Source organism: Neovison vison, chromosome 4, assembly GCF_020171115.1.
Source record: "Neovison vison isolate M4711 chromosome 4, ASM_NN_V1, whole genome shotgun sequence".
NCBI classification, from domain to species: Eukaryota; Metazoa; Chordata; class Mammalia; order Carnivora; family Mustelidae; genus Neogale; species Neogale vison.
The window spans coordinates 68,125,888-68,150,718 of record NC_058094.1 but is presented as its reverse complement, the minus strand read 5'-3'; the positions used below and the strand labels follow the sequence as shown (position 1 = coordinate 68,150,718).

The following is a 24,831-nucleotide window of genomic DNA, read 5'->3' as shown; positions in this document are numbered from 1 at the left end:
TGTGAAAAATTATATGCCAACAAATTGGACAACCTGAAAGAAAAGGATAAATTCCTAGAAACATATAACCCTCCAAACCTGAATCAGGAATACATACAAAATTTGGACAGATGGATTACCAGTCACAAAATTTTATCAGTAATCAAAGAACTCCCAACAAATAAAAGTCCAGGACCAGGCTGTTTCACAGGTAAATTCTAACAAACATTTAAAGAATATATGAGTTAGCATCTATTCTTTTCAAACTATTCCAAAAACTGAAGAGAAAGGAAAGCATCCAAATTCATTCTATGAAGCCAATTATTACCCCTGATACCCAAACCAGATAAAGACACTACCAAAAAATAAATAAATAAAAACTATAGACCATCACTGCTGATGAAGACAGATGCAAAAATCCTCAACAAAATATTAGCAAACCAACATCCAACAACAGTACTTTTAAAAAATCATTCACCATGATCAAGTAGGATTTATTCCTGGGATGCAAGGATGGTTCAATATTTGCAAATCTATCAATGTAATATATCACATCAACAAGAGAAAGGATAAAAACCATATGATCCTTTCAATGGATGCAGAGAAAAGATCTGACAAAGTACAACATCCATTCATGATTAAAAGGTTTCTTGAGGGAACAAACCTCAACATAATTAAGACCATATATGAAAAACCCACAGCTAACATCACACTCACTGGTGAAAATTGCTTTTCCCCTAAGGTCAAGAACAAGACAAACTTTTATTCAATATTGTACTGACAGTCCCAGCCATAGGAATCAGACAAGAGAAAGAAATAAAAGGAATCCAAATTGGTAAGGAAGAAGTAAAACTTTCACTATTTGCAGATGACATGGTACTATACATAGAAAACCCAAAAGACACCATCAAAAAACTACTACAACTGCTAAATGAATTCAGTAAGTTTGCAGGGTACAAAAATTAACATACAGAAATACATTACATTTCTGTAGACTAATAATGAAATAGCAGAAAGTAAAATTAAAACAATCCCATTTACAACTGCACCGAAAATAATAAATCTAGGAATAAGCTTAACCGAAGAAGGAAAGACCTGTATTCTGAAAGCTATAAAACACTGAAAAAAGAAACTGAAGAGGACACAAATGAAAGATATTCCATGCTCATGGATTTGAAGAACACTCACTGTTAAAATGTCCATACTATGCAAAGCTATCTATAGATTAAATGCCATCCCCATCAAAATACCAATAGCATTTTTCATACAACTAGAACAAATAACCTTAAAATATTTATGGAACCATGAAAGACTTCAAGTAGCCAAAGCAATCTTGAAAAAGGGTACAATTGGAAGTATCACAATCCCAGATTTTAAGATATAAAGCTGTAGTCATCAAAACAGTATTGTACTGCCACACAGACACATAGATCAAGGAACAGACCAGAACTCAAATAAACCCATGATTATATGGCCAATTAATATTCGACAAAGGAAGCAAGAATAGCCAATGGCAAAAAGTCTCTTCAAAAACAGAGTTAGGAAAACTGGATAGCTACATGCAAAAGAATGAAACTAGACCACCTTCTTTCCCCATACACAAAAACAAACCCAAAATGGAGTAAAGACCTGTGAGACCTGAAACCATAAAAATCCTAGAAAAAAACACAGGCAGTAATTTTGCTGATGATGGTTATAGCAATATTTTTCTAGATGCCTCCTAAGGCAAGCAAAACAAAAGTAAAAATAAACTATTGGGATACATCAAAGTAAGAATTTTCTCCACAGCAGAGGAAACAACAAAACAAAGACAACCTATGGAATGGGAGAAGATATTTGCAAATGACATATCCAATAAAGGCTTAGAATCCAAAAAATATAAGGAAATTATACAGCTCAACACACCAAAAAACCAAATGATCCATTTAAATGGGCAGAAGACATGAACGGACATTTTACCAAAGAAAACAGATGGTCAACAGATACACAGAAACATGCTCAACATCACAGACCATTAGGGAAATACAATGAGATATCCCCTTATACCTATCAAAATGGCTACAATCAAAAACAAAAGAAACAACAAGTGTTGATAAGAATGTGGAGAAAAAGGAACCCTTGTGCACTGTTGGTAGGAATGCAAACTGGTGCAGCCCCTGCAGAATATAATACGGAAGTTGCTCAAAAATTAAAAATAGAATTATATGATCCATTACTCAGTAACTCCACTAATTGGTATTTACCCAAAGAATACAAAAACACTAACTGGAAAAGAAATATGCACCCCTATGTTTACTGCAACATCATTTACAAGAGCCAAATTATGGAAGCAACCCAAATGTCCACAGACAGATGAATGGATAAGATGATGCACATCAATACAACGGAATATTACTGATCCATAAAAAAGAATGAAATCTTGTCATTACCGAAAAGGTAGGCTAGAGAAGTTATATATATATATATATATACACACACATATATTTTAAACTCAATAGTAAGAAAAAAAAAAATAACCAAATTAAAAAATGAGCAAGAGTTAAGACACTTCACCCAAAAGGATGTAACATGGCCAATACATGAAAAGATGTTCAATATCAGGAACCATTAAGAAAATGAAATGAGAACCATAATGATATACTATGACACACCTACTAAAATAGTTTAAAAATAGTTAAAGTATAGATACCAACAAGAGCTAGTGAAGATATGGAGCAACTGGAACTCTCTCCAACAGTGATGATGAAAATGTGGAATGGTATAGCCACTCTGGAAAACACTTTGGAAACTTCTTTATAAAGTTAAACATATACTTACCACATGACCCAGCAGCCCCACTCCTGGGTACCTATACCCTAGAGAAATGAAAACTTATGTTCAAATAAAAATCTATACATGAATGTTTTATAGCAGCTCTAGACATACTAACAAAAACTGGAAACAACTCAAATACCCTTTATTGATGAGTAAAAGATAACCTGTAGTATACGCATATAATGTACTATCATTCAGCAATAAAAAGGAACAGACTATTCATACATGCAGCAACTTGCTGAATGAAAAAAGCCAAACTAAAAGCTTACACACTATATGATTCGATACATGTGACTTTCTCAAAAAGACAAAATTGTAGTGACACAGAACAGAGCAGTGATTGTCAGGGATTAGAAATGGGTAGAAGTTTTTGACTGTAAGGAAGTAGCAAGAGAATTTTGGGAGGGTGCTAGAACTATTTGGTATCTAAATTATGGTAGAGCTTACATAAATCTTCACATGTTAAAATTCATGCAGCTGTACACAAACACACGAAAGAAACCCAGTTTTACTTATACTAATGTAAAACACAAAATTAAAAAGCAAAATAAGATGCTCATGCCCATGCCCAGACTTAGTGAAACAGGATCTCCAGTATTGTGATGCAGCTGATTGCATTTTTAAGACACTTCACAGGTGCTCCTGGTGTACAGCCAAGAATGAGAACAGCTGTAATTCCTTGAATCTGATTTCTCCATTCCTCTGTTACATCTTCATGTCAGGCTCTTATCTCTCACAAGACCTACTGATTCCTCATCTCTCTTTTGAGCCTTACTACATTAGTGCCAGAGTGACCTCTGGCATGATAAATTTCAAGCTCTTCAGCACAAGACCCTCCAAGATCTGACCCCATCAATAACTTCCATCTCTCTGCATGCCCTTGTATTCCACACTGCAATATTGAAAGAACACTCTAAATCCCTGGAAGTGACCTGCTATTTCACGCCTCCAGGCTTTCTGCTCACACTACACTCTTTGCCTGGAATTCTACCCCCACCATGAATTTGCCGGGCAGGTACCTTTTAAGACTGGTTCAGTTACATGTTTTCTGTCACTCCCAACTAAAAATCTTCAGCAGTTTTCTGTCAATGCTCACCATCACCTCTACTACTGCTCACAAACCTCATCTCCTACAGTTCCTGCCTCACATTTAAGACTCTTAAAATGCCAATTTTCTGGGTAACTCTCTCCCAAACTTTGTGTTTTCTCAGCTACTCATGCCTTAACTAATGATACTCCTCCTTCCCAAGAACAGTTTTCACCTACCCATTTTTTCCTAACACATATTCATCCTTCTAGAATAAACAGCTGTCATCTCTAAGAAATCTTCCTCTGCACTTCCAGGCTAACAGAATTACACTTCTTCTCTATCTCCATAGCATTTCTGGTTTTCATTATCAATATCTACCTTATTATGCTGAAATTATTTCATGTGTTCATCTCCCTCAATTTGCTCCTTAAACAGAAAGGGTCATACTTTAGATCTTTATATTACTCAGGCTTAGCATAAAATCTGGAGCAAACAGGTCTTTAACAAATGTTTCTTGAAGAAAGAAATTAATGAGAACAAATTTACTGGGTATTTTAATATACATCTCCTTTTCTCCAAAGGACATAAATGGCTAACTATACCTAAATTTCTGTAATACCTAATTTTGATAATACCTTAATTTCTATCTAAATAGAAATAATGCTGATAATACCTAAATTTCTATCTAGAGCTAGCTTGCTAGCTTTTTGTGCCCAAAATCACATTAGAAATCTCAATCATCCTAAATGCCTTCCTTTACCTCATTTCTCACACTCAGTTATGAAGTCCTACTGATTTACTGAGATCTAAGCTCTCCATATGCACCACAAGTTCATGCCCCTGCTTCTTCAAATCTGGGCTATACCAACAGTTATTAGTATAATGGTCTTCTAAATGGGCAGAAGACATGAACAGACATTTCTCCAAAGACAACATACAAACGGCCAAGAAACACATGAAAAAATGCTCAACATCACTCAGCATCAGGAAAATACAAATCAAAACCACAATGAGGCAACACCTTACACTGGTCAGAATGCCTAAAATTAAAAAGTTAGAAAAAAAATTTCGGGAGGGTGTAGAGAAAGGGGAACCCTCTCACGCTGCTGGCACACAGCTGGTGCAGCCACTCCAGAAAACGGTATCAAGGTTCCTCAAAAAGGTTAAAATAGAACTACCCTATGAGCCAGCAACTGCACTACTATTTACCCAAAGGATACAAACACAGTGATCCAAAGGGGCACCTGCACCCCAATGTTTATAGTAGCAATGTCCACAACAGCCAAACTATGGAAAAAGCCTAGATGTCCCTCAACAGATGAATGGATACAATGGAATATTGCTCAGCCATCAAAAAATGAAATCCTTACCATTTGCAAAGACATGAATGGAATGAGAGGGTATTATGCTAAGCGAAATAGGTCAATCAGAAAAAGACAAATACCATATGATTTCATTCATATGTGGAATTTAAGGAAAAAAAACATGATCATAGGGGAGAGAAAAATAAAGTAAGATGAAAACAGAGAGGAAGACAAACTACAAGAAACTCTTAAATATATGGAAACAAACAGGGTTGCTGGAGGGAACGTAGGTGGGGGATGGGGTAACTGGGTGATGGGCATTAAGGAGGGAGCATGATGTTATGAGCACTGGGTGTTATATGCAACCAATGAATCACAAACTCCAGCTCTGAAACTAATAATGCACTATATGTTAATTGAATTTAAATAAAATTAAATATATATGTATATATACATTTTACATATATAATGGTCTTATTGCCTCCAGTTCCAAACCCTAGCAATTTATTTTTCATAATGCCAATAATCTTTCTGAACTGCAACACCCACACTTCACTCCTTTGCTTGGCACTCTACCGTCTGTATAAGAAACAGTCTAAGATCTGTAAGATCTTCTTCTGTCCCCTACTGTCTTCCCCAAACTCCTCTCTCCTTATTCACTCTATCAAACTGCACCCTATAGCCACATTGAACTTCCTGCATTTCCCAAAAGGGAGAGCAGTACTAACTCATACATCTATGCTCAAGCAACTCATTCTATCTGTAATGTTCTTCCATAGTACAGTCATCTAGTGATTGCAAGCCTGAGGTCTAAGGTAGATTCCACTATAAAGCTATACCGGATTCATGCTCTCACACAACCACTACTCTTGGAAAGAACTGGTCAGTCCTTCCTTTGGGTTTCCATCAATTTTATGTATGTCTACATTAGCAGCATTAATGGGTTTCCATCAATTCTATGTATAATTCTATGATAGCACATTTGTATCACCTGTAACATCTGTTTATTACAATCTATTTCCCCCAAGAACATTAAAAACTGCTTGAAGGCAAGGGTCATACATGATCTCTAGCAATCACAGAATCTAATAAAATTATAGGACACATAGAAGGCGTTCAATAAATGTTTATTAATGCAGACTAATAACCCTGGCTTTTAACCATGTGGTAAAATCAACAGTTCACAAACGACAAAATTTAACACATAAAACATTTGATAGTCCCAAACAGCCACATGGAGGCAAAATCCACTAATTTATCTTTTTAACAGAAAATAGCTAATAATTAGCATTATCCCCCAAACACATAAAATGAGCTCTCACCAACAAATTTTAAAAAGTGCTGACATGGGGCACCTGGGTGGCTCAGTGGGTAAAGCCTTTGGCTCAGGTCATGATCTCAGGGTCCTAGGATTGATCCTCTCTCTCTCTCTCTCTCTCTCTGCCTGCCTCTCTGCCTACTTGTAATTTCTGTCAAATAAATAAATCAAAATCTCCAAAAAAAAAAAAAAGTGCTGACATATTTTAAATAGTATACATTGCTCTTATGTGTAGCAAAGTAAAGTGTGTTTTTAACACTTTCTCAATTCACCATTCAGCACCTTTCTATCTATTCTGTTACCCACAACCTCATGCTAGCCTTAGGTTATGTAAAGGAGCTTGTTTCAGGGCTGTCCCAGTTCTGTAATGTCCCATGTTCTAAAATTAATCCATTTTCTCTTCCTTTGCAGTCCAATATCTCATTCTCTCAATAGGCAAAACTCAGGTTGATGATGAAGCCAAGAAAGCATTCTCCAGAAATCCAAGGATACCACCAACAAATGAATAACTTGTATGTTTAATATTTCCAAACATTATCTGCATTTTAAAAGTTAATTGTAAATGCAAATAAATATTGAACTGGTATAATATGGGAGAAAATTTTTTTTTTAATTTTATTTATTTATTTGACAGAGAGAGATCACAAGTAGGCAGAGAGGCAGGTAGAGAGAGAGAGAGGAGGAAGCAGGCTCCCTGCCGAGCAGAGAACCCGATGCGGGACTCGATCCCAGGACCCTGAGATCATGACCTGAGCCGAAGGCAGCGGCTTAACCCACTGAGCCACCCAGGCGCCCCGAGAGAAAATTTTTGAGGAGAAATTTACCAGTGGGTTAGGAAGGGAAAGAATACAGACATTATCAACTTGAGACTAACCAAGTTGTAACTGCATTATAATAGAATGAAAACAAATTTTTGGCCCACTGATTTCAGGCTAGTATTTATCAATATAAGAGAATAACAACTTCTACAACTCACAGTATTATTTTGTGACTCAACGGGAATATATAGGAAAATACTTAATAAATGAGAGAGTTTATGTATAGTTGATTCTTGAACAATGGGGGTTTAAATTGTCTAGGCCTACTTCTACTGGTTTTATTCTGCTTTGTTGCGAACTGACAGCAAAAGCCACAGGGCATTTATTTACAACTGCCCACCCCAGTCTCTACAGGACTGAATGGAAGACAGCTGGCACACAAGCCATGCCTTCTCTCCTCTAAGTACTTAGTACTCAGACCATGAGCAACGCCCTCTTCCCCCATGGCCCAGGACCAGGCAGAATGAGCTGCCCTGAATGCTGCGCTAGGTCAAGCACCCGCGGCTGGCAGGCAAAAGGCCATGCTGAAGCAGAAAAACACACCTAGAGGGCAGGGTGGGCGCTGCTCTGGGAGCCCTTCTCCTCCCAGTAGCATAGCAGGACTGCAGGACAGAATAGGCGAAGCCTTTGGGGCCCCTCCCACACAGGCCAGTCCCACCCCATCCCCCAAGCTCTCTGTGGGCACACTCCCACATGGCTGGCAGCCACCAATGGCCACAGACCAGTGATGGACCTCCTGACAGACTGGACTGTGCTGTGCCTTCAGGTCAGTGTTGCTGCCTGAAGCTAGCCCATCATCTGACTGTTCTGAGCCAAGTCTACCCAGCCTCTGGTACATTGCCAACTCTGGGCCAGACCCACCTCCATGGCACTGGACCTCTTACAGGCAGAATTTTTTTTTTTTTTCTAGAAAACATTAAGTATGGTAATTCAATGTATTTTATCTTTTGAATTTCTCAACTTTTTTTTCCCTAGCTTACTTTATTATAAAAAAACGGTATGATACTTTTAACACACAAAATACATGTTAGTCAACTGTTCATGTTACCGGTAAGGCTTCCAGCCTACAGTAAGCTGTTAGTAAAGTTTTGGGGGCCTGACTGTCCAGGGTTATCAGTGTTCCCAATTCCCACCTTGTTCAAAGGTCAGCTGTAATTGAAAAGAACTTGGTATCCAACTCCAGAAAAGATGCAGACCCAAGAATTTGCAATACTAAGTAGAAACCAGTTAACACTAATGGACTTTTTAATAAACATCAAGAAAACTCTATTCTTCAATCAATTTTCATACCTTTACTAAATGGGTTGAAAAAGTACAATGGATTCATACATGGAGAGATCTTCTAAAACCTGCAAACTTTTCTTCTTATAAATAGTAATTAATAAATCTTAAGATTTATCTGAGATGAAAACTAAGGATTCCTTTGTGTTTTCAAAGATACAGCAACCAATGAAGTTTTCTAAGACTTTTTAATTGTCAGATGATACTTAGGTAGATAACCAGAGACAGAAATTTTAAGTAGTTCCTAGTGAGAAGTCTATTTCAGACCAGTTATTCTCTAACCATTTTGAATAATCAAAATGAGAACGAGCAAGATGGTATTACCTGAAAAAATTTCTTTCTTAGTGTCATAAGCTAATAACTGATAAAGCCTAGAATACGATCAATTTTTATTTGATAATTAGGTGTCTCTAAGCAATACCAAAGACACATTTGAACTGTCCCTGTGTTTAGTACCAGGCTGACATGACGGTTAAATAAATGTGACTACCATTCAATCAGCTAGCTTTGATATCCTCCATCTCCTTTCTCAGTTTTATTTTTTACATCAATACGAAGACGACTACTTATTTTTGTTTTTGTTTTCCTCCTTTCTCTACATTTAAATACCACAGGCCTGGAAAGGAAAACAAATAATATAAAAAATTAATATATAGAAGTGCTGGGGCACCTGGGTGGCTCAGTGGGTTAAGCCTCTGCCTTCTGCTCAGGTCATGATCTTGGGGTCCTGGGATCGAGCCCCATATTAGGCTCTCTGCTCAGCAGGGAGCCTGCTTCCGCCTCTCTCTCTGCCTGCCACACTGCCTACTTGTGATCTCTCTCCGTCAAATAAATAAACAAAATCTTTAATTAATAAATAAATAAATATTCAATCAATCAATCAATAAATAAATAAAAAGAAGTTCTTTAGAGCTATAGATTCTTTAATAACATATACTTCTCTAACAACGTTATAGATATATTGTAGTTCTACTGAAAAACAAGACAATGGAACAGGTCTCTCAATGTATGTGTCAAAATTTCCTTATACTTGGAACACCTCTATGTATACCTATATATACTTGTTAAGATAAGCACTAATACATAATTACATAACAGATTATGTAACTTTCATATATTTCCATTTATCTTCCTATATCAATGAATATATTTCCAACATGTCACTCACTATTCAGTGCTTTGTAGTATTCCAAACACCATTATTTATTTAACCCACTCCATATTGTTGACAACCTTACTCTCAACTTTTAGTTGTCATAAAGAGCACAAGGATAGATGAATTTGTACAGACATCTTCACAACATGTCTGATTATTTTCTAACAATTTTTAGATGTTATTTGAAGGGAAGAAAAATATTATTTGAAATAAAAGGGATGAGATGAAGGAGACAGGTTAAGAGAAGAAAGAAAGGAACAATGAAAAACAAGACAGAGAAGCAGGATAAGGCACAGATTCAAAAAAAAAAAAAAAAAAGACGTGAAACAGTATATTTCACTTTATTACCAGAGTTGCTGTTGCTGTTCTATCATTTTCAGCAAATCTGTACTACTTAGGTTTAGCTAGGGTAAAACTCTTCTTTGCAATCTTTAACTAAAATTACAATTCCTTCTTTGAAAGCTTATTTTCTCTGCCTAGATATTTATGGGATATAGTTTTTATCCTTAATTTTAAAGAATATCCACAGATTGAAACTTGTAAGAATGTCTTTTGAGCGTTTTTTCTTCCTAGAATATGGCAGTTAGGATGTAACGGGTTTTTTTTTTAGTGCAGCCATTTCAAAATGTCTCTATTACTTTGTTTGCAATTTCAAATTAATCTTCTTTCATTTAGGAAAAAAGAATTATCCCTACGTTAGACATCTTTGTTAGATACTTAGGTTATCGCTCATCCTTTTAGCTTCTTTTCATTCCTTCCAGATCTAGGAACAGATTCCCATTAATCTGTTTTTCTACAATGGAGTGAATTTTCTTCCATTTCCACAATTTAGTGGTCATTTGGGAGGTGACATCAAGAGATATTAACCAGGTGCACAGTTACTTTCTGATGATTTTTAAATTGCCTCAATTTCTCTAAAATATGCTTTTAGGAATCAAGAATGTATTAATGTATCAATGCTCACCTGATTCTGAGGTTTGAAAAGGAAAAGGAAGAGAGATAAGGAGGATCAGGTAGGAGATGAACATAAAAGAAGTGGTTCCAAAAAAAGGAACTGAAATACTGTGATAAATTTTGAAGTGAAAATTTCATGACAGAAGTTTAAAAAATAAACACGAGGGGTGGCACCTGGGTGGCTGGCTGGGTTGGGCCTCTGCCTTCAGCTCAGGTCATGATCTCAGGGTCCTGGGATCAAGCCCCGCATCAGGCTTGCTGCTCAGAAGGGAGCCTGCTTCCTGTCTCTCTCTGCCTGCCTCTCTGCCTAATTGTGATCTCTCTCTCTGTGTCAAATAAATAAATAAATAAATCTTTAAAAATAAATAAATAAAATAAAATAAAATAAACATGAAAACCTGAGGAAAAGCAAACATTCTTGACATTTACTTTCCAAACTCAAAGATATTTTTATTTTCTTACACATCTCCTAGAAAGCCAAATTATTAACAGTGACTATTCTTGACAAAATATTTGGGGACATTAATTTAATGAATCAACAAAAACTTTACATTAAGAAATTTTAGTCAAGCAAACTAATGAGAGGTCTTAATTACACAGAATAGCATTAGGCATGCATGAGTGGCAATCAAAGCTCCTTATTTGCTATTAGTTAAAGATCACATAACTTCAATAAATGTTAAAGGTAGAAAGCTTTATGAGCATTTTCAAAAGCATTTTATCACATCTTGTTCCATCAGTCATTCTCAATTCAAATTAGCACAGTGCATAACATGGTATCTGACTGATGAGTCCTCAGAGCCACTTACTTGTTTATATTTTTTGTAAGTGGTATTCAATGAGACCAAGTTGGGAGAAACCATTTAGGAGGTGGTGTTAAAAAAATTTCAAAGGATATTCAATTTAAGATTTAAAACAGCTCACTAAATACTCATAAATAAGATTTTAGTTTAGTAATGAAACAGAAAGACTAATCTTTCCCAAAGACATTTTTCTTTCAAACCAAGAAAAACCAACCAAACAAAAATAATTACAATGATGATAATTTGAATGCCTAACTTTTTTACAGGGAAATCAGATTTTGGCATATTAATCATTTAATCAAGTGTGCTTTTTGAAATGTAAAAGAAAATTATAAACTGAAAAAATATTTAACTATTTCAAAAGGAATATAACTCAATGAATATATAAATCACATATAGAAGTTTAAGATCCCATACTTCGGCATATTTGTTGACTTTATAAGAGAAAGAAGTGTGTGTGCTACATATTAACCAAAAAAGGTACATTTCCTCTTAATTTGCCATTGAAGAGTCTTCAATAGCCTCAGAAATGGGGTTGGGATGAGAACAAAGAGAATAAAGTAATTTCACTTCATAGATACAAACACAGTGATTCATCACTGCATTTATAACAAATACATTCTGATTAAGATTAATTTCTGTCCATGTATCTTGTAGTAAAACAGTTCTCTAATCATAATAAAATCCCTATTTTGGACACTGATATAAATTTTAAAAGCTCAATTATTAAGGCTTAATTGTTAATTTAATTATTAACTGGTATCAAACATACCACACTTTTTTTTTTAACACTTTATTTCTATTCACTATTAGAAGATTCAAGTGGTTCCATTTTCATTTCTAAAGATACAACAAGCGCATTAGAAATTACACATAAGCTTTGGCTTGTCAACACATTAAACACATTCTCAAATCATTATGTAAGAATTAAAATTTAGGGAATAGGCATGAGAGCCCAACAAAATAGGTGAAATCATCAACTTCTTTCCAGCTATAACACTTTTAATCTTATATATAAAAATAAATAGTAAGACAAGCTAAGCATTATATTAATAACACACTAAAAGTAAGTATTAAAGTACAAAAAATAAAATACTAGTTTCGGGGGGAGCAACATTATAAAAAATAAGACATGAGGACTAATTAATCCTGTCAGATATCATGTGAGGCACTATGCTAATAAAAATTAATAATCAATAATTTAAGAATAAAATACTTTTTAACTTCATAACTGTTTTTTACCTGTCAATTCAATGGGAGAAAATGAACCTGTTAAATACTTGCTATTATACCCTAATAAATTCAAGAAAATAAGCACCAAAAAACTCAAAATCTATAAAAAACAAAAATATACACATTCTGATTATAAAGGGGAGTTTCAGGTCTTCGTCTTCTACTTTTAGAACAGAAAAAAAATTGCAAAGAAAAGATGAAAAGGAATGGTTACATAAAAGTAAGTCCAAACCAATAACTCTAAAGAGAATGAAAACTCGTCTTCCTCAGCAGATGGCTGTATACTTGCACCCAGCATAGGTAGAGTACATTTATGACAATACCTAAGGAACAAGAGCCATAAATGACCACACTCTACCAGCGAATTCAATCTTAGTGTTTACCATACATAATTCTGTATACATAATATTCAATGAATTTTGCAGAGATTAATAAGAAAATATATTAAGAAAACTCTGTGCAGCAGAATTTAAATGGAAATGTCCCCAAATTCAAACAACACTTTGCAACAGGAACAGGAGCACCTAGGTGGTTAAGTGTCAGCCTTCAACAGGAACAGGAGCACCTAGGTGGGTTAAGTGTCAGCCTTCAGCTCAGGTTATCATCTCAGGGTCCTGGGATGCAGCCCAGTATCAGGCTTCCTGCTCAGCGGGGAGCCTGCTTCTCTCTCTCCTCCCCATGCTATCTCTGTCCCTCTCTCTCTCAAATAAATAAATAAAAACTTAAAAGAAAAAAAAAACACATTATTAAAATAAAATGCTTGGTAGGAAGACAAAATACATACACAGAAAATGCATATGAGATAATGATGAGAGACTATACAATTGAGAGTTATGACAATTACACGATAATTGTATTTATTTCAATTTTATTTACTTACTTTAGAGAGAAAGGATGTGCATGCCTGAGTCAGGGGAGGGGTGGGAAGGGAAGAATGTCAAGCAGACTCCTGCTGAGCGCAGAGCCGCATAGAAGGCTGGGTCTCACAACCCTGAGATCATGACCTGAGCCAAAATCAAGAATTTGGACACTTAAACAAATGAGCCACCAGGCACCCCACAATAATTATATACTTACGAAAGCCACTGAATTTATGGAGACTCATGACTGTTTGAACACATACATGGTATACTCTATAAATGGAAACTCAAAATCAAACTGGGTCTGAAAAGTTAGGATAAAGGGAACTTTTATTAGTTTTCTAGGGCTGCATTCACACATTATCACAAACTTAATGGCTTAAAATAACAGAAATTTGTTCTCACAGTTCTGGAGCCCAGATATCTGAGCTATCTCTGAAGGCTCCAGGAAAGAATCCTTCTTACCTCTTCCTAGATTCTGGTGATTACAGGAGTTCCTTGGCTTATTTATGGCAGCATAACTCCATAAACATAAACAATTATTTTTAGGTAACAGAGTCTTACTTCCTATAAGATAACACTTTAGTAAGAGTTTGTTTTTGTTTCAATTCTTAAAATAATTTAAAAATATTATAAAATACTAAGATAAAAATTAGAATATTTTTAAAAGACAAGGAACTCAGGTACCATAATATCACCAGAATCCCTGGGAATGGCATGGGACAGCTGTATTTTCCAAATGGCTTAAATTATTAAAATCTTACTTTAAAATTTTGTTAAAAATCTTACATACACAGAAACACACATGAATCTGGCTGACTTAAGCAGACCACAAAATAGTTTTTTTGTATAACAGATTAAGAGATGCAATTATTAACATATAGTACATAAATACCCCTGAGAATCACTGAAATGTAGAGAGCAGTATTTTTCTATACTGCTGTTAGATAGCTGTTTCTTTGTTCTGTATTTTGCCCTTTCTCTTTCTTAACAGTAACTCTTTTTCCATGGAGGCCCTTTTTGTAATTTGTTAATTATAAACAAAGATTTGTGGATAAGGGCGCAGGTCAGGTCTGCCACATTAGGCCCCAAAGACTCACTCATATTTTAACTCTACCAAACATAAGCTCTAAACCTCAGTTTCTTCATTTGCAAACTGCAGATAATAACAGCACAAAACATACAGGGTTGTCTAGAGGACAAACTAAGATTAAGACAATAAAGTAATTGGCACAGAACTTGGCATACAGTAAACAATAAATGTCAGCTATTTCTTTTTCCTTCTTACTACTGCCTTATAAATTAACTAGCTCAATTTTTGAAGACTACGTCTTTGTGTATTGTGTTGTCAGAATAAAGTATGGAAAAAATACCTCAAAAAGTTAATAGTGTCTCAAAGAAATAACACTTCATATCAACTAAGATGGCTAAAATAAAAAAGACAGTAATAATCTTTGGCTGGCAAGGACATATGAGAAACCCTCCTATGTTGCTGATGGAGATATAAAAGGATGTAGCTACTTGGAAAACAACTTCGTTTCTTAAAAAGTTAAACATAGATTTATCATATGACACAGCAATTCTACTTCTAGGTAGTAACTATATAAATATTACACACAAATATTCACAGCAGCATTATTCATTCAACCCAAACGTCCATCAAAACTGGTGAATAAGCAAAATGTGGTACATCCACACTCTAGAATACTATTTATTAATAAAAAGAAATAAAATATTGATACGTGCTACAACATGAACGAACCTCAAAAACATGCTCAGTGGAAGAAGCCAGACACAAAAGACTCTATCTGTATGATGAATACTTAAAAGAAATATACAGAAAAGGCTAATCTAGACACAGAAAGCAGATCAGTGGACACCTAGAGCTGTGGGAGGTACCAGGGATTAACTGTAAATAGGCACTATTGTAAATAGGGGTAATTAAAATGGGCAGTTTGGGGGTGCCTGACTGACTCAGAACAACATGCAACTCTTGATCTTGGGGCTGTTTGAGCCCCATGTTAAGTATAGAGATTAATTTTTTTTAATGGGCAGATTTTATACTATGTAAATTATACCTCAACAAAGTTGCTTTTTATAAAATTAGCAATGGCTATCTTCACCTAACAGTGTCATGGGTTATTTTTTCCCCCAGTTTTACTTTTGAAAATGGTTTTAAAAAAAGGTTTTATTTTAAAAAACAAAAAGAGTAAACTGCCAATTCATTGGACTTATGTATAATTAAAAGTAAACAGGGGCGCCTGGGTGGCTCAGTGGGTTAAGCCGCTGCCTTTGGCTCTGGTCATGATCTCGGGGTCCTGGGATCGAGTCCCACATTGGGCTCTCTGCTCAGCAGGGAGCCTGCTTCCTCCCCCTCTCTCTGCCTGCCTCTCTGCCTACTTGTGATCTCTCTCTCTGTCAAATAAATAAATCAAATCTTTAAAAAAAAAAAAAAGTAAACAGAGTAAAGACAATGGGATTCTCCTCTGAATAAAGTACTTGACCTTCATGATACCTTCTTTATCTGCTTATATTTTTATTATTTCATTCCTTAGCAAGTTTCTAGACAGTTATTAAACAGCTGATTAAGTGAGTCAAAGTTGAGTGAGAAATATTAAATGCCCCACATGAATTTTTCTAAAGATCCTACCAGAGGTAATACTGTGATATGAAATATTTTATAGATTGTATTTATAGTCTTTCCTGGATGAGAAGGTAACACAGGCTATATATAGACCTACGTAGTTATATCAAGTCTAATAAGCAAAACAAAAATACTAAAAGAACATAAACTTTTTAAATACTTAGTCCCAGTACCCTTTAAAAAGAACTTTTTCAAGAGACTCATACACACTAAAGCCTCAGAATAACTACTGTCTAGATTTATGAGATAGAAATTAGCCAAAGACTGCATTTGATTGTTTCAACACATACATGGTATATTCTATAAATGGAAACTCAATCCAAACTGGGTCTGAAAAGTTAGGATAAAGGGAACTTTTATTAGTTTTCTAGGGCTGCGTTCACACATTATCACAAACTTGATGGCTTAAAATAACAGAAATTTGTTCTCAGTTCTGGAGCCCAGATATCTGAGCTATCTCTGAAGGCTCCAGGAAAGCATCCTCCATGCCTCTTCCTAGATTCTGGTGACTACAGGTGTTCCTCGGCTTATTTATGACAGCATAACTCCAATTTCTACCTCCATTTTCACATAGCCTTCTTCCTTCATAGGTCTTCCTGGCCCTTCCTCCACTTATAAGGACACCAGTCACAGGATTTGGGACCCACCCTGAATCCAAGATGATTTCATCTGGAGATCCTCAACTAATTAAATCTGCAAAGATCCTATCCCAAAAAGGGACTAGGCCAGTTGTTTATTAACTACATGAAAGTTCGCTCTCTTAGGAAAAAAAAAAGCTCACCAAAATCCCTAACAACTCAAATTTAAAATTATTTTGTATAGTCTCAGTTGGAAATATCCTATCATATTAATTGATTCCTTTTCCCAGTAGAAAGTATCCTATTATATAATCAGGAAATTCCATCATTAAAAAATTATAAAATATATATAAAGAGTTGGATGAAAATGTTTTACTGTAACAAGTTATTTCCCAAAGGTTATCTCTCTCCTGGTGTTCCTCCTCATCACGGTGAATGCCCTCTCTAACAACCTGTAGCTCTGGCGACTAGTCTGTTGTCATACAAGCAACCCACCAGCAAATTCAGTGGACTCCTTTAAAATATATTCCAAATGCAAACAATTCTCATACACTCCCCCACCCCCTCACCCCTGCCTAATCTAAATCACTACCAGTGAGCCCTTTAACATGTAAATCTGCTATACCACTCTCTTATACAAAACTCTGCAATGGCTTCCATCACAGATATGATAAAATCCAAAGCTGCTCTCCTCTTCCATCCCTCTCCCTCTTACTCTCCCCTCAGTCACCTAAATCTTTCAACCTGGAAAAGCACCAACCACACACTGTCTTACTGTTACCTCTATTTTATCCACATACCTAAAAGGCTGAATCTCTCTGTTCTGTCAATTCTCTGCTGAAATGTCACTTCAGAGAAAGGCCTTTCCTGACCACCTTATCTAAAATTGCACTCCTGGGCCATTCTCCTTTTACCCTTCTGAACTACTGCTTCAGAAAATAACAATCTGACAATCCATGTTAGTTTGTTTTTTACTGTTAGCCTCAATAAACTAGAAAGTAAGTTCCATGAAAGTATGTTTGGTTCACTGCCATATGCCCAGCACTGGAATAATACCTGGCATACCGCTAGCACAACTAGTATCTGAACGGAAAACATACCTAACTTTGAATGGCGACCAATAATTTTTTCATCCATTTTCCCTTTTCAAATATCCCCTCCTTCACTCTGTAAGGTATATTATGAGAAGTATTTCCTCAAATTATTTCCCATTCACAATACATTTTTATTCTGCTTTGAAAAAACAATTACCAACAGACGTTCCTCTCTACAAGTTAAATATTACCAGGAGAGACAACCAGTTGCTTGCCCTTAGATGGGATGGGAAACAAAGAGCTAGTAAGCAAATAGTCCTGTGATCTGATACCATTCCTCCCAACTGCTCCTTATTTCTGACTTTCTTTTCTTCCTTCACTGCCAACAGAACTGCCTTTCCAAAACAGGACAGAGTAAAGACAATGGGATTGTCTCCACTAATCTGGAGAATGGTCTCATGTTTATGAAGGGCTACTATATCTACAGTATTATATCTATACCTTATCAGTAATTAGGGTCTTTCTTTCCCTTTAATAGTGTCCCAAAGTAAATTCCAAGGAACAACGTATCACAGAGGTGTTAAGAGACTCTGAAAGGGGTCAAATAAATTAAGAAAAACTTCAATAAGCAGAACAGAGCAGGTATCTTTCTTAGAAGACTTTCCAGAATCTCAACTATGTTAATGTGCATTCTAAATCTTCACAATGGAAAGAATATACACTGAGACCCAAACTTACTTTTTCAACTCAAACTTAACAGAATCTTTCATCAATCATTTCATTTCACTACTCTTTTTTCCTAGCTACCTCAAAAATTCTAGCAGTCTGACTTACTGAAAACACCTTTCACCTTAGATATTGAGGAAGATTTAAAAGGAGATTTGCTAATGGATTTAAATTATAATTAAAATGTTCACTAGAGCATATTATTTGGGAATGAATCACTTTTTTTTCCCACAAAAGGTGCAGAGTAACAAAATTTGGTATTACCAAAAGTAGCATAAAATTGGGGTCAATAGCACTCAAGTAATTCCCCTCCACCCAAATATCTCTTTTTTATAACACTGCTAACCAAAATAAGGGTGGGACTGGAGGTATAGTAGGAAGTTCTGTAAATTTCTGTAAAATGTTATATCTACATTTCTGGGGGTAACTATAATTACAGGTAACATACTCTTGAATAAACTAAATCAGTAGGATCACTTTAGGATACAATAAACAACACAAATTCATACGCTGTCTGATGCAAAAATTACTTCCCTCACAAGTCCTCTTTTTCTCCATTCTCCCATATCTCAAGGGATTCCACCCTTATGAATGCCCCTGCATGCCTCCCTTGCCTCTAAAACCTTCTTGTGGTCACCCTTTCACTCCTATTCGGTGTCAGTGCCAGTTTCCAAACTTGAACTAGTTCATCTTAACATTTGAAGAATATCTTTGTCCATACCTGATGTTAGCAGCTGAAGTTGAACTAGTCATAGCCCTAACATCAAAGAAACTCCTGAAACTTAAGAGTCCTAACTGGAATAGGGCGCAAATGCACCCTCCCCGAGACAAACAATGCTACCTTCAAGTCAGATCCTGCAACAATCCTAAATTCTTTGAAACTAAAAATAGCTCAGCTGTTGTCTCATCTGCCAGCAGATGGCCAGACTATTTTTAATTCAGGATTCTAGAGAGCACGAATGGATCACACTAAGCTAGGGCAGCCTAGAAGGCCTCTGCAGAGTTGTCTTAGCCGCAGAAAGCTGTAGTGGGGCAGGAACCAAGAGAGGGCAACCTGGAGCTGTTCTTCTGCCCCTGGGCTTCACACTGATTGTAACAATGTAGATATGAAGGTTTTTTGTTTGTTTTTTTAAACCATTCTGTACTTCAAAATAAAGTCTGAAATGTAAGATAATTTGATAAAAATTTTAAATAATCTGCACACCCTTTAAAGTTTTCATTATTTTTTTGTGAAAATAAAATAAAATTTCCTTTATGCGGTATCTTTGAGGATGAATTTTGTTTTTAATAAAGTGAAATCTCTTCTGATCTTGATGAGATGTGCTAAAAGTTTTACTTTAACCAAAAAAATATCATTTTCTTAAGAATATGTGATGAACTGTAATTTCAACAGTATTATTTACAGAAAAACTGTAACTGGCCATTGTTAAAAGGTAACGGAATTTTGGATACCAGTGCTCTGAAATCACCTCACATGGCAATAAAATGATTTTAAAACACTAAAGGATTGAAAGTCTGACATACTATATACTTTTCTGTTTATTCTGTCTCCATTCAGCTCCTTGGTAGGTGCTCAATAAATATTTGGGGGTGGGGAGGACGAAGAATGCAGGCAGGTATATTTAGAAGGATTATAGCACTCACTTCTATGCTTCCACCATCCAACTCCTACCCACTCACAACCTAATCTAGATCAGGGATGACCATACCAGTCCTTTCCAGTTTACCATTCCTGCTTGATGGCCACAGTGATTATCAAGAGACCAAAGTGGGCCTGGATTCTCAATAATGAAAAAAGGAGTCTTATAATAGTTTCCAGGGACAATACATATCTGAAGACAACATCTTATTGTAAAACATTGCATTTCCTGTAAAAATGAAAGGGGTTATCCTTTCATTTGATAATGTATGTGAATGACTAGAAGGAAAGAAACAAAGTTCATCCATCAGGGATCCACTATCTTGAGATCAATGAGATTTTGCAGGAAACTAAATATAACTTTTATAAATTTTAAGAAAAAGCCTTATACAGCTTTAAAAAAGTATTGTGTTGCCTAGTCCTTGCCTGGGCAGTCATATTTCTCATAACAAGCTTCTGCTAACTATATGGAAGAGGCAGGCAAAAAAGTAAAACCAGCAAAATCTGCAAAAGACAATTCCCAGTACACTTAACACACACTACCAAGTAGCTCCTAAACCGCAACAACCAAGCCCTAAGCCCTCTAAAGATGCCAATCAAGAAGGGCAGGAATACTCAGTGCACAAGTTAACCAAATTGTGTTCACAGTCATGGCACATTAGAGGAAATGAAACTTTACAAAAATTAAATTCAATATCCTGATTTACAAGGAAGGAAACTAAGGCCCAATGACTTGACTGCAATGTAACAGAACTGGGAATTAAACCCAGGATCCCCAATTCTCCTTCCACAGAACTCTCCATTAAAACACGCTCAACTTATTGGCATTTTGCAGCAGAAAAAAAAAATATGTATACAAGATACACTCCATTTCATCGGTCTAATACTTATTACTTAGTATACTAAAAATAAAATTAACATGGAAAATCTGGTCTCAAACTAAAACTTTACTTTGCATCTCTTAAGTCCTTTAACCTGCAAGTTATTTATAAACCTACACATAATTCTTTTAAAAAACTCAAAAGCATTTCTTCTCATACCACCTTAATTTAATAATTACTCCTTTCGGGACCTACATAAATTCTATTTCTTTCGCTATACAAGGTTTTCTCATACACCCAGAACAGTATTTCACTAGCTACAAGGATAAAAAGATGAATTTCTGATTCATGAAGGGCCAAAGGACTAAACTTAAACCCACTATACTACAGATTCAAAAAAATTTTAATGAAATTTCTTCAGTAATATTTTTCATAGCATCACACCTTAAAATAGCTTAAAAAGAAAAACAGTATAGCTTTTTGTGCCAATTTTTTTAAAAAGTACTCTATTTTAATAATTAAAAGGTCTTTCCTGTCTTCACTCTTTACTTTAACACACATTTAAGTTTTCCAGATTTTTCCTCCTTCAAGAACACTTCTTCCAAAGCCCATTTAACGAGCTTGATTTTCTTGTCAATTTCATGTAATCTATTTCCACTGCTATAAAATAAAAACAGAAGCATTAGAAATTAATCTTTGTGTTAAATGTCCTAATCTTTCCCTAAACGATTTCACCTTTAATGGATGCAATAGATCAGTGTTCCCCCTTTAACAATTCTTTATCTGCTTGTCCTCACTATAGGTATTGTTTGGATTTACACTGCTATAGGATTCAATACACTAGATCTCCTCCGTCTGAACTATAAATCAGAATTCAAGCTTGAGAGCAGCTGCCACTGTCCAGACATGTGGCTGGTGGGTGTCATTGTCTTTTTCATTTTCCCCATTCCAAGCCCTCCCTTCCTTGTCACTAAAGCCAGCATATTTAAAGGTCCTTCCCTTCCTGGCTTTTATATGGACACCCCCACCCCTTAACCTCTGGTCTTGTTCTTCCAGGTCAGCCCAGTCACATACAACATCACTCTGTTTTTCCTGTGGCAGAGGAGGAGAGATGTCAGAATGGGCTACACCTCTTGCCAGACCCTTTCTCAAGACTGTCAACAAGGGAACAACTTCGGTCTGTCTTCCAAAGTACCACACCAATAGACAAAGTTATCAAAATTACGATACGGAACCCTTCCCACGCCCAATCTTGACGAATCAGCTCTACCTCAATTTCCAAGCTAATAAACAACAGCTCATCTTCTGCTCATCACAAAGGGTGCTAGCCCGTCCGCATCGCACGGTCCACCAACAAAATCTCGATACTCTCAAGTCGATTCCAAGCCCTGCCGCGTTCCCGGAGCCTCGCTAACTGCCCTTCCTCCTCCACCCTGCCGCTGCCCCACATCCAGCCGAGTTACTGTCAACTCCAGCCGGGGAGCAAAGAGCTTCGCGAGGGCTCCCTGAGGTCAGTGGCGCCGGCCTAAGGCAGCCCCAGACGACCCCACCTCCCGTGGAGGCTGCCGCGCCGCCCCCACCCCCCACCCCGGGGCCTCCTCCCGGCTCACCTAACGCCACCTCGCACGCTTTGCGCAGCTGGGAGTGATGCGCCTTCTTCACTTCCTTGTCGGCCAAAATCTTCTCCAGGGCCCGGGTCAGGAACATGTTCTTCGTCTTCTTCCCCTCATACATGGACGCAAAGAAGGAGGCGGCGGCTCCTCCGACCCGCGGCTCCCAGCGGCTGGAGGGGAGGAGGAGGGGGAGGAAGAGAAGAGAGAAAGAAGAGGGGGTGGAAGTGGGGGAGAGAAGGCGTGGAGGGCAGCGGCGGGATCACGAAGGGACAGGCAGGTGGGAGCAGCCGCGGTGCGGACGAGGGGCGCGGAGATCTTCACTAGCCCTTGAAAGGCCGCCCCTTGAGGGCCGCGCCCGTCGGACCGCCGCTTCTCCCGGCCTGGGGTCGCTTCCCGGCCACCCCCCTCACTCGCCCCTCCGGCCCAGGGGCGGCGAGGGAGCCCAGACCGGGCGGCCGTCTGCCGGGAGTCGAGGAACAAGGCGGCGGCGGCGGCGTCTCAGAAACCCAGAGAGAATACGGCTGCCCTGGCTACTGTGGGGATTAACACCCGCCGCGGCCGCGGACTGGCCTCCATCACCGCCGACCTGCCCCGGCCGCCATGTTGGGAGGAAACGACGCGTCACGCAGCGGCCGAACGGCTGCAGAGGAGGAAGCGGCGGCGGCGGCGACGACGGCGGCGCTGCCTGCCCAGAGCTGCCGCGGCGCCGGGAGGCTGGGGGCGGAGGGCGGCGCGGGAGGAGAGGCCCGATCCGCAGCGCTACGGTGGCCCGGCGGGGCCTCGTCGCCTCCTGCGTTCGCCTGCAGGGCGGCGTGGGGCGTGGCGGGCGCCCTGCGGCGCCGGGCGGGCACCTCGGGGCGGCTCCGCTGCGGGGCGGAGGACCCCTGGTACCCTTACTCCCACGGGGTGTAAAGGACTCCCAGCTACGGTGCTTGCCCTTCTTCGACTTCCTGAAGGTCCCATTAGTGGAAGTGCAGTCCCTTCCGTTCCAGGGGTCACGGAAACACCCGCATCGCCCATTCTCAGCCACAGAGTGTTTCTACCTGCCGCGCTCGACTCTAAATAAATTCCCTTACTAGATGTGCAAAACTGCTATCCAGGACCGTGCCCGTACCCTCGGACTACCTCAAGGAGGAGTCTCTCTTAGGAAGAGTAAACTAAAACCAAGTTGACATGGATTCAGGCATGTTTCATTTTGGGTTTTTTTTTTTTTTAATCTCTGTAGGATAAATCGGCAAACTGTAGATTTCAGATTCTTTCTGAACTGAGCCTGAAGTTAAACCAACAAGTAAATATTTCGAGTTGATGAGGTCCATTAGAGCTCCGTGTTTCTGTGCTTTTAATACTAAAAAGCAGTGAGGACATAAAAACCAGTTTAAGAATAGAAAAGCTTTAAATACAGATTACCAGAAACATGTGACCATGTGTCTGCTTTGATATCAAAGAATAATTAAAACTTCTACTACCGTGTTTAATTTAGAGCATACAATTATGAAGAATGCCATAAAATATATGTGAAGAATTGATACAGTGATTTAGGTGCGTGCCTACAAGTTCAAATCTTCTGATTCCCAAATTGTTAAGAGTGTCTCTCACTTCTGGTCTGTTCTATTGCCTTGAGTAGGGACTTGTCCTAATACAATCATCCAAACCCACGAATGGAGGGGCTATGAAGTGCCAAGATTTGGGACAGGCTAAAAGCCATGAGAAATAAAAATGGAAACCTTGAAGGTGACCCTGAATTAAAGTAAAAACATAGATTAATTTTTAAAACTGTGGTGTTTAATTCTGAGAAACAAATTCACTAATTTCATTTTAAAGACTATTTCTAGATTCCTGGGGATTGGAGATTCAATATACTAGATCAGACATAATTCTGATTTCCATTTACACTCAAAGATTAAAAAAATTTTTTAGAACAAGCTGTATTTCTAATTTATATTTGTTTCTTCATTATGCCAGGGTGCCAGGTAATGTTGGAAGAGCAGATCACCAAATCTATTTACTCTTCTTCCTCAGTACAGAGATTATATTCCCCAGCCTCCCTTGCAATTAGGTGTAACCATCTAGATTTAGCTCATTAAAATAATAATAATAATTCCACAATCAATCTTCCATGTTGTTTCCCTTCTGTGGCCACATGCTAAAGATGGCAGAGCACAAATTAGAAGGAGCCTGAGTCCCAGAATTACCACTTGGAAGAGAGCCATCCACCCATCATGAATA

At 37.6% G+C, this 24,831-nt stretch overlaps 1 protein-coding gene across 1 annotated transcript in view; it reads right to left on the bottom strand.

Annotated features, from left to right (window-relative positions):
* Positions 1–23,293, bottom strand: part of ARFGEF1 (ADP ribosylation factor guanine nucleotide exchange factor 1) — a 158,069-nt gene extending 134,776 nt beyond the window's left edge. Inside the window, exon 1 of the mRNA XM_044245495.1 lies at positions 22,603–23,293. Within this exon, the coding sequence (XP_044101430.1) occupies positions 22,603–22,726 (124 nt within the window). The 5' untranslated portion in view covers positions 22,727–23,293. The remainder of the gene's footprint in view (positions 1–22,602) is intronic.
* Between the last annotated feature and the right edge of the window lie 1,538 nt (positions 23,294–24,831).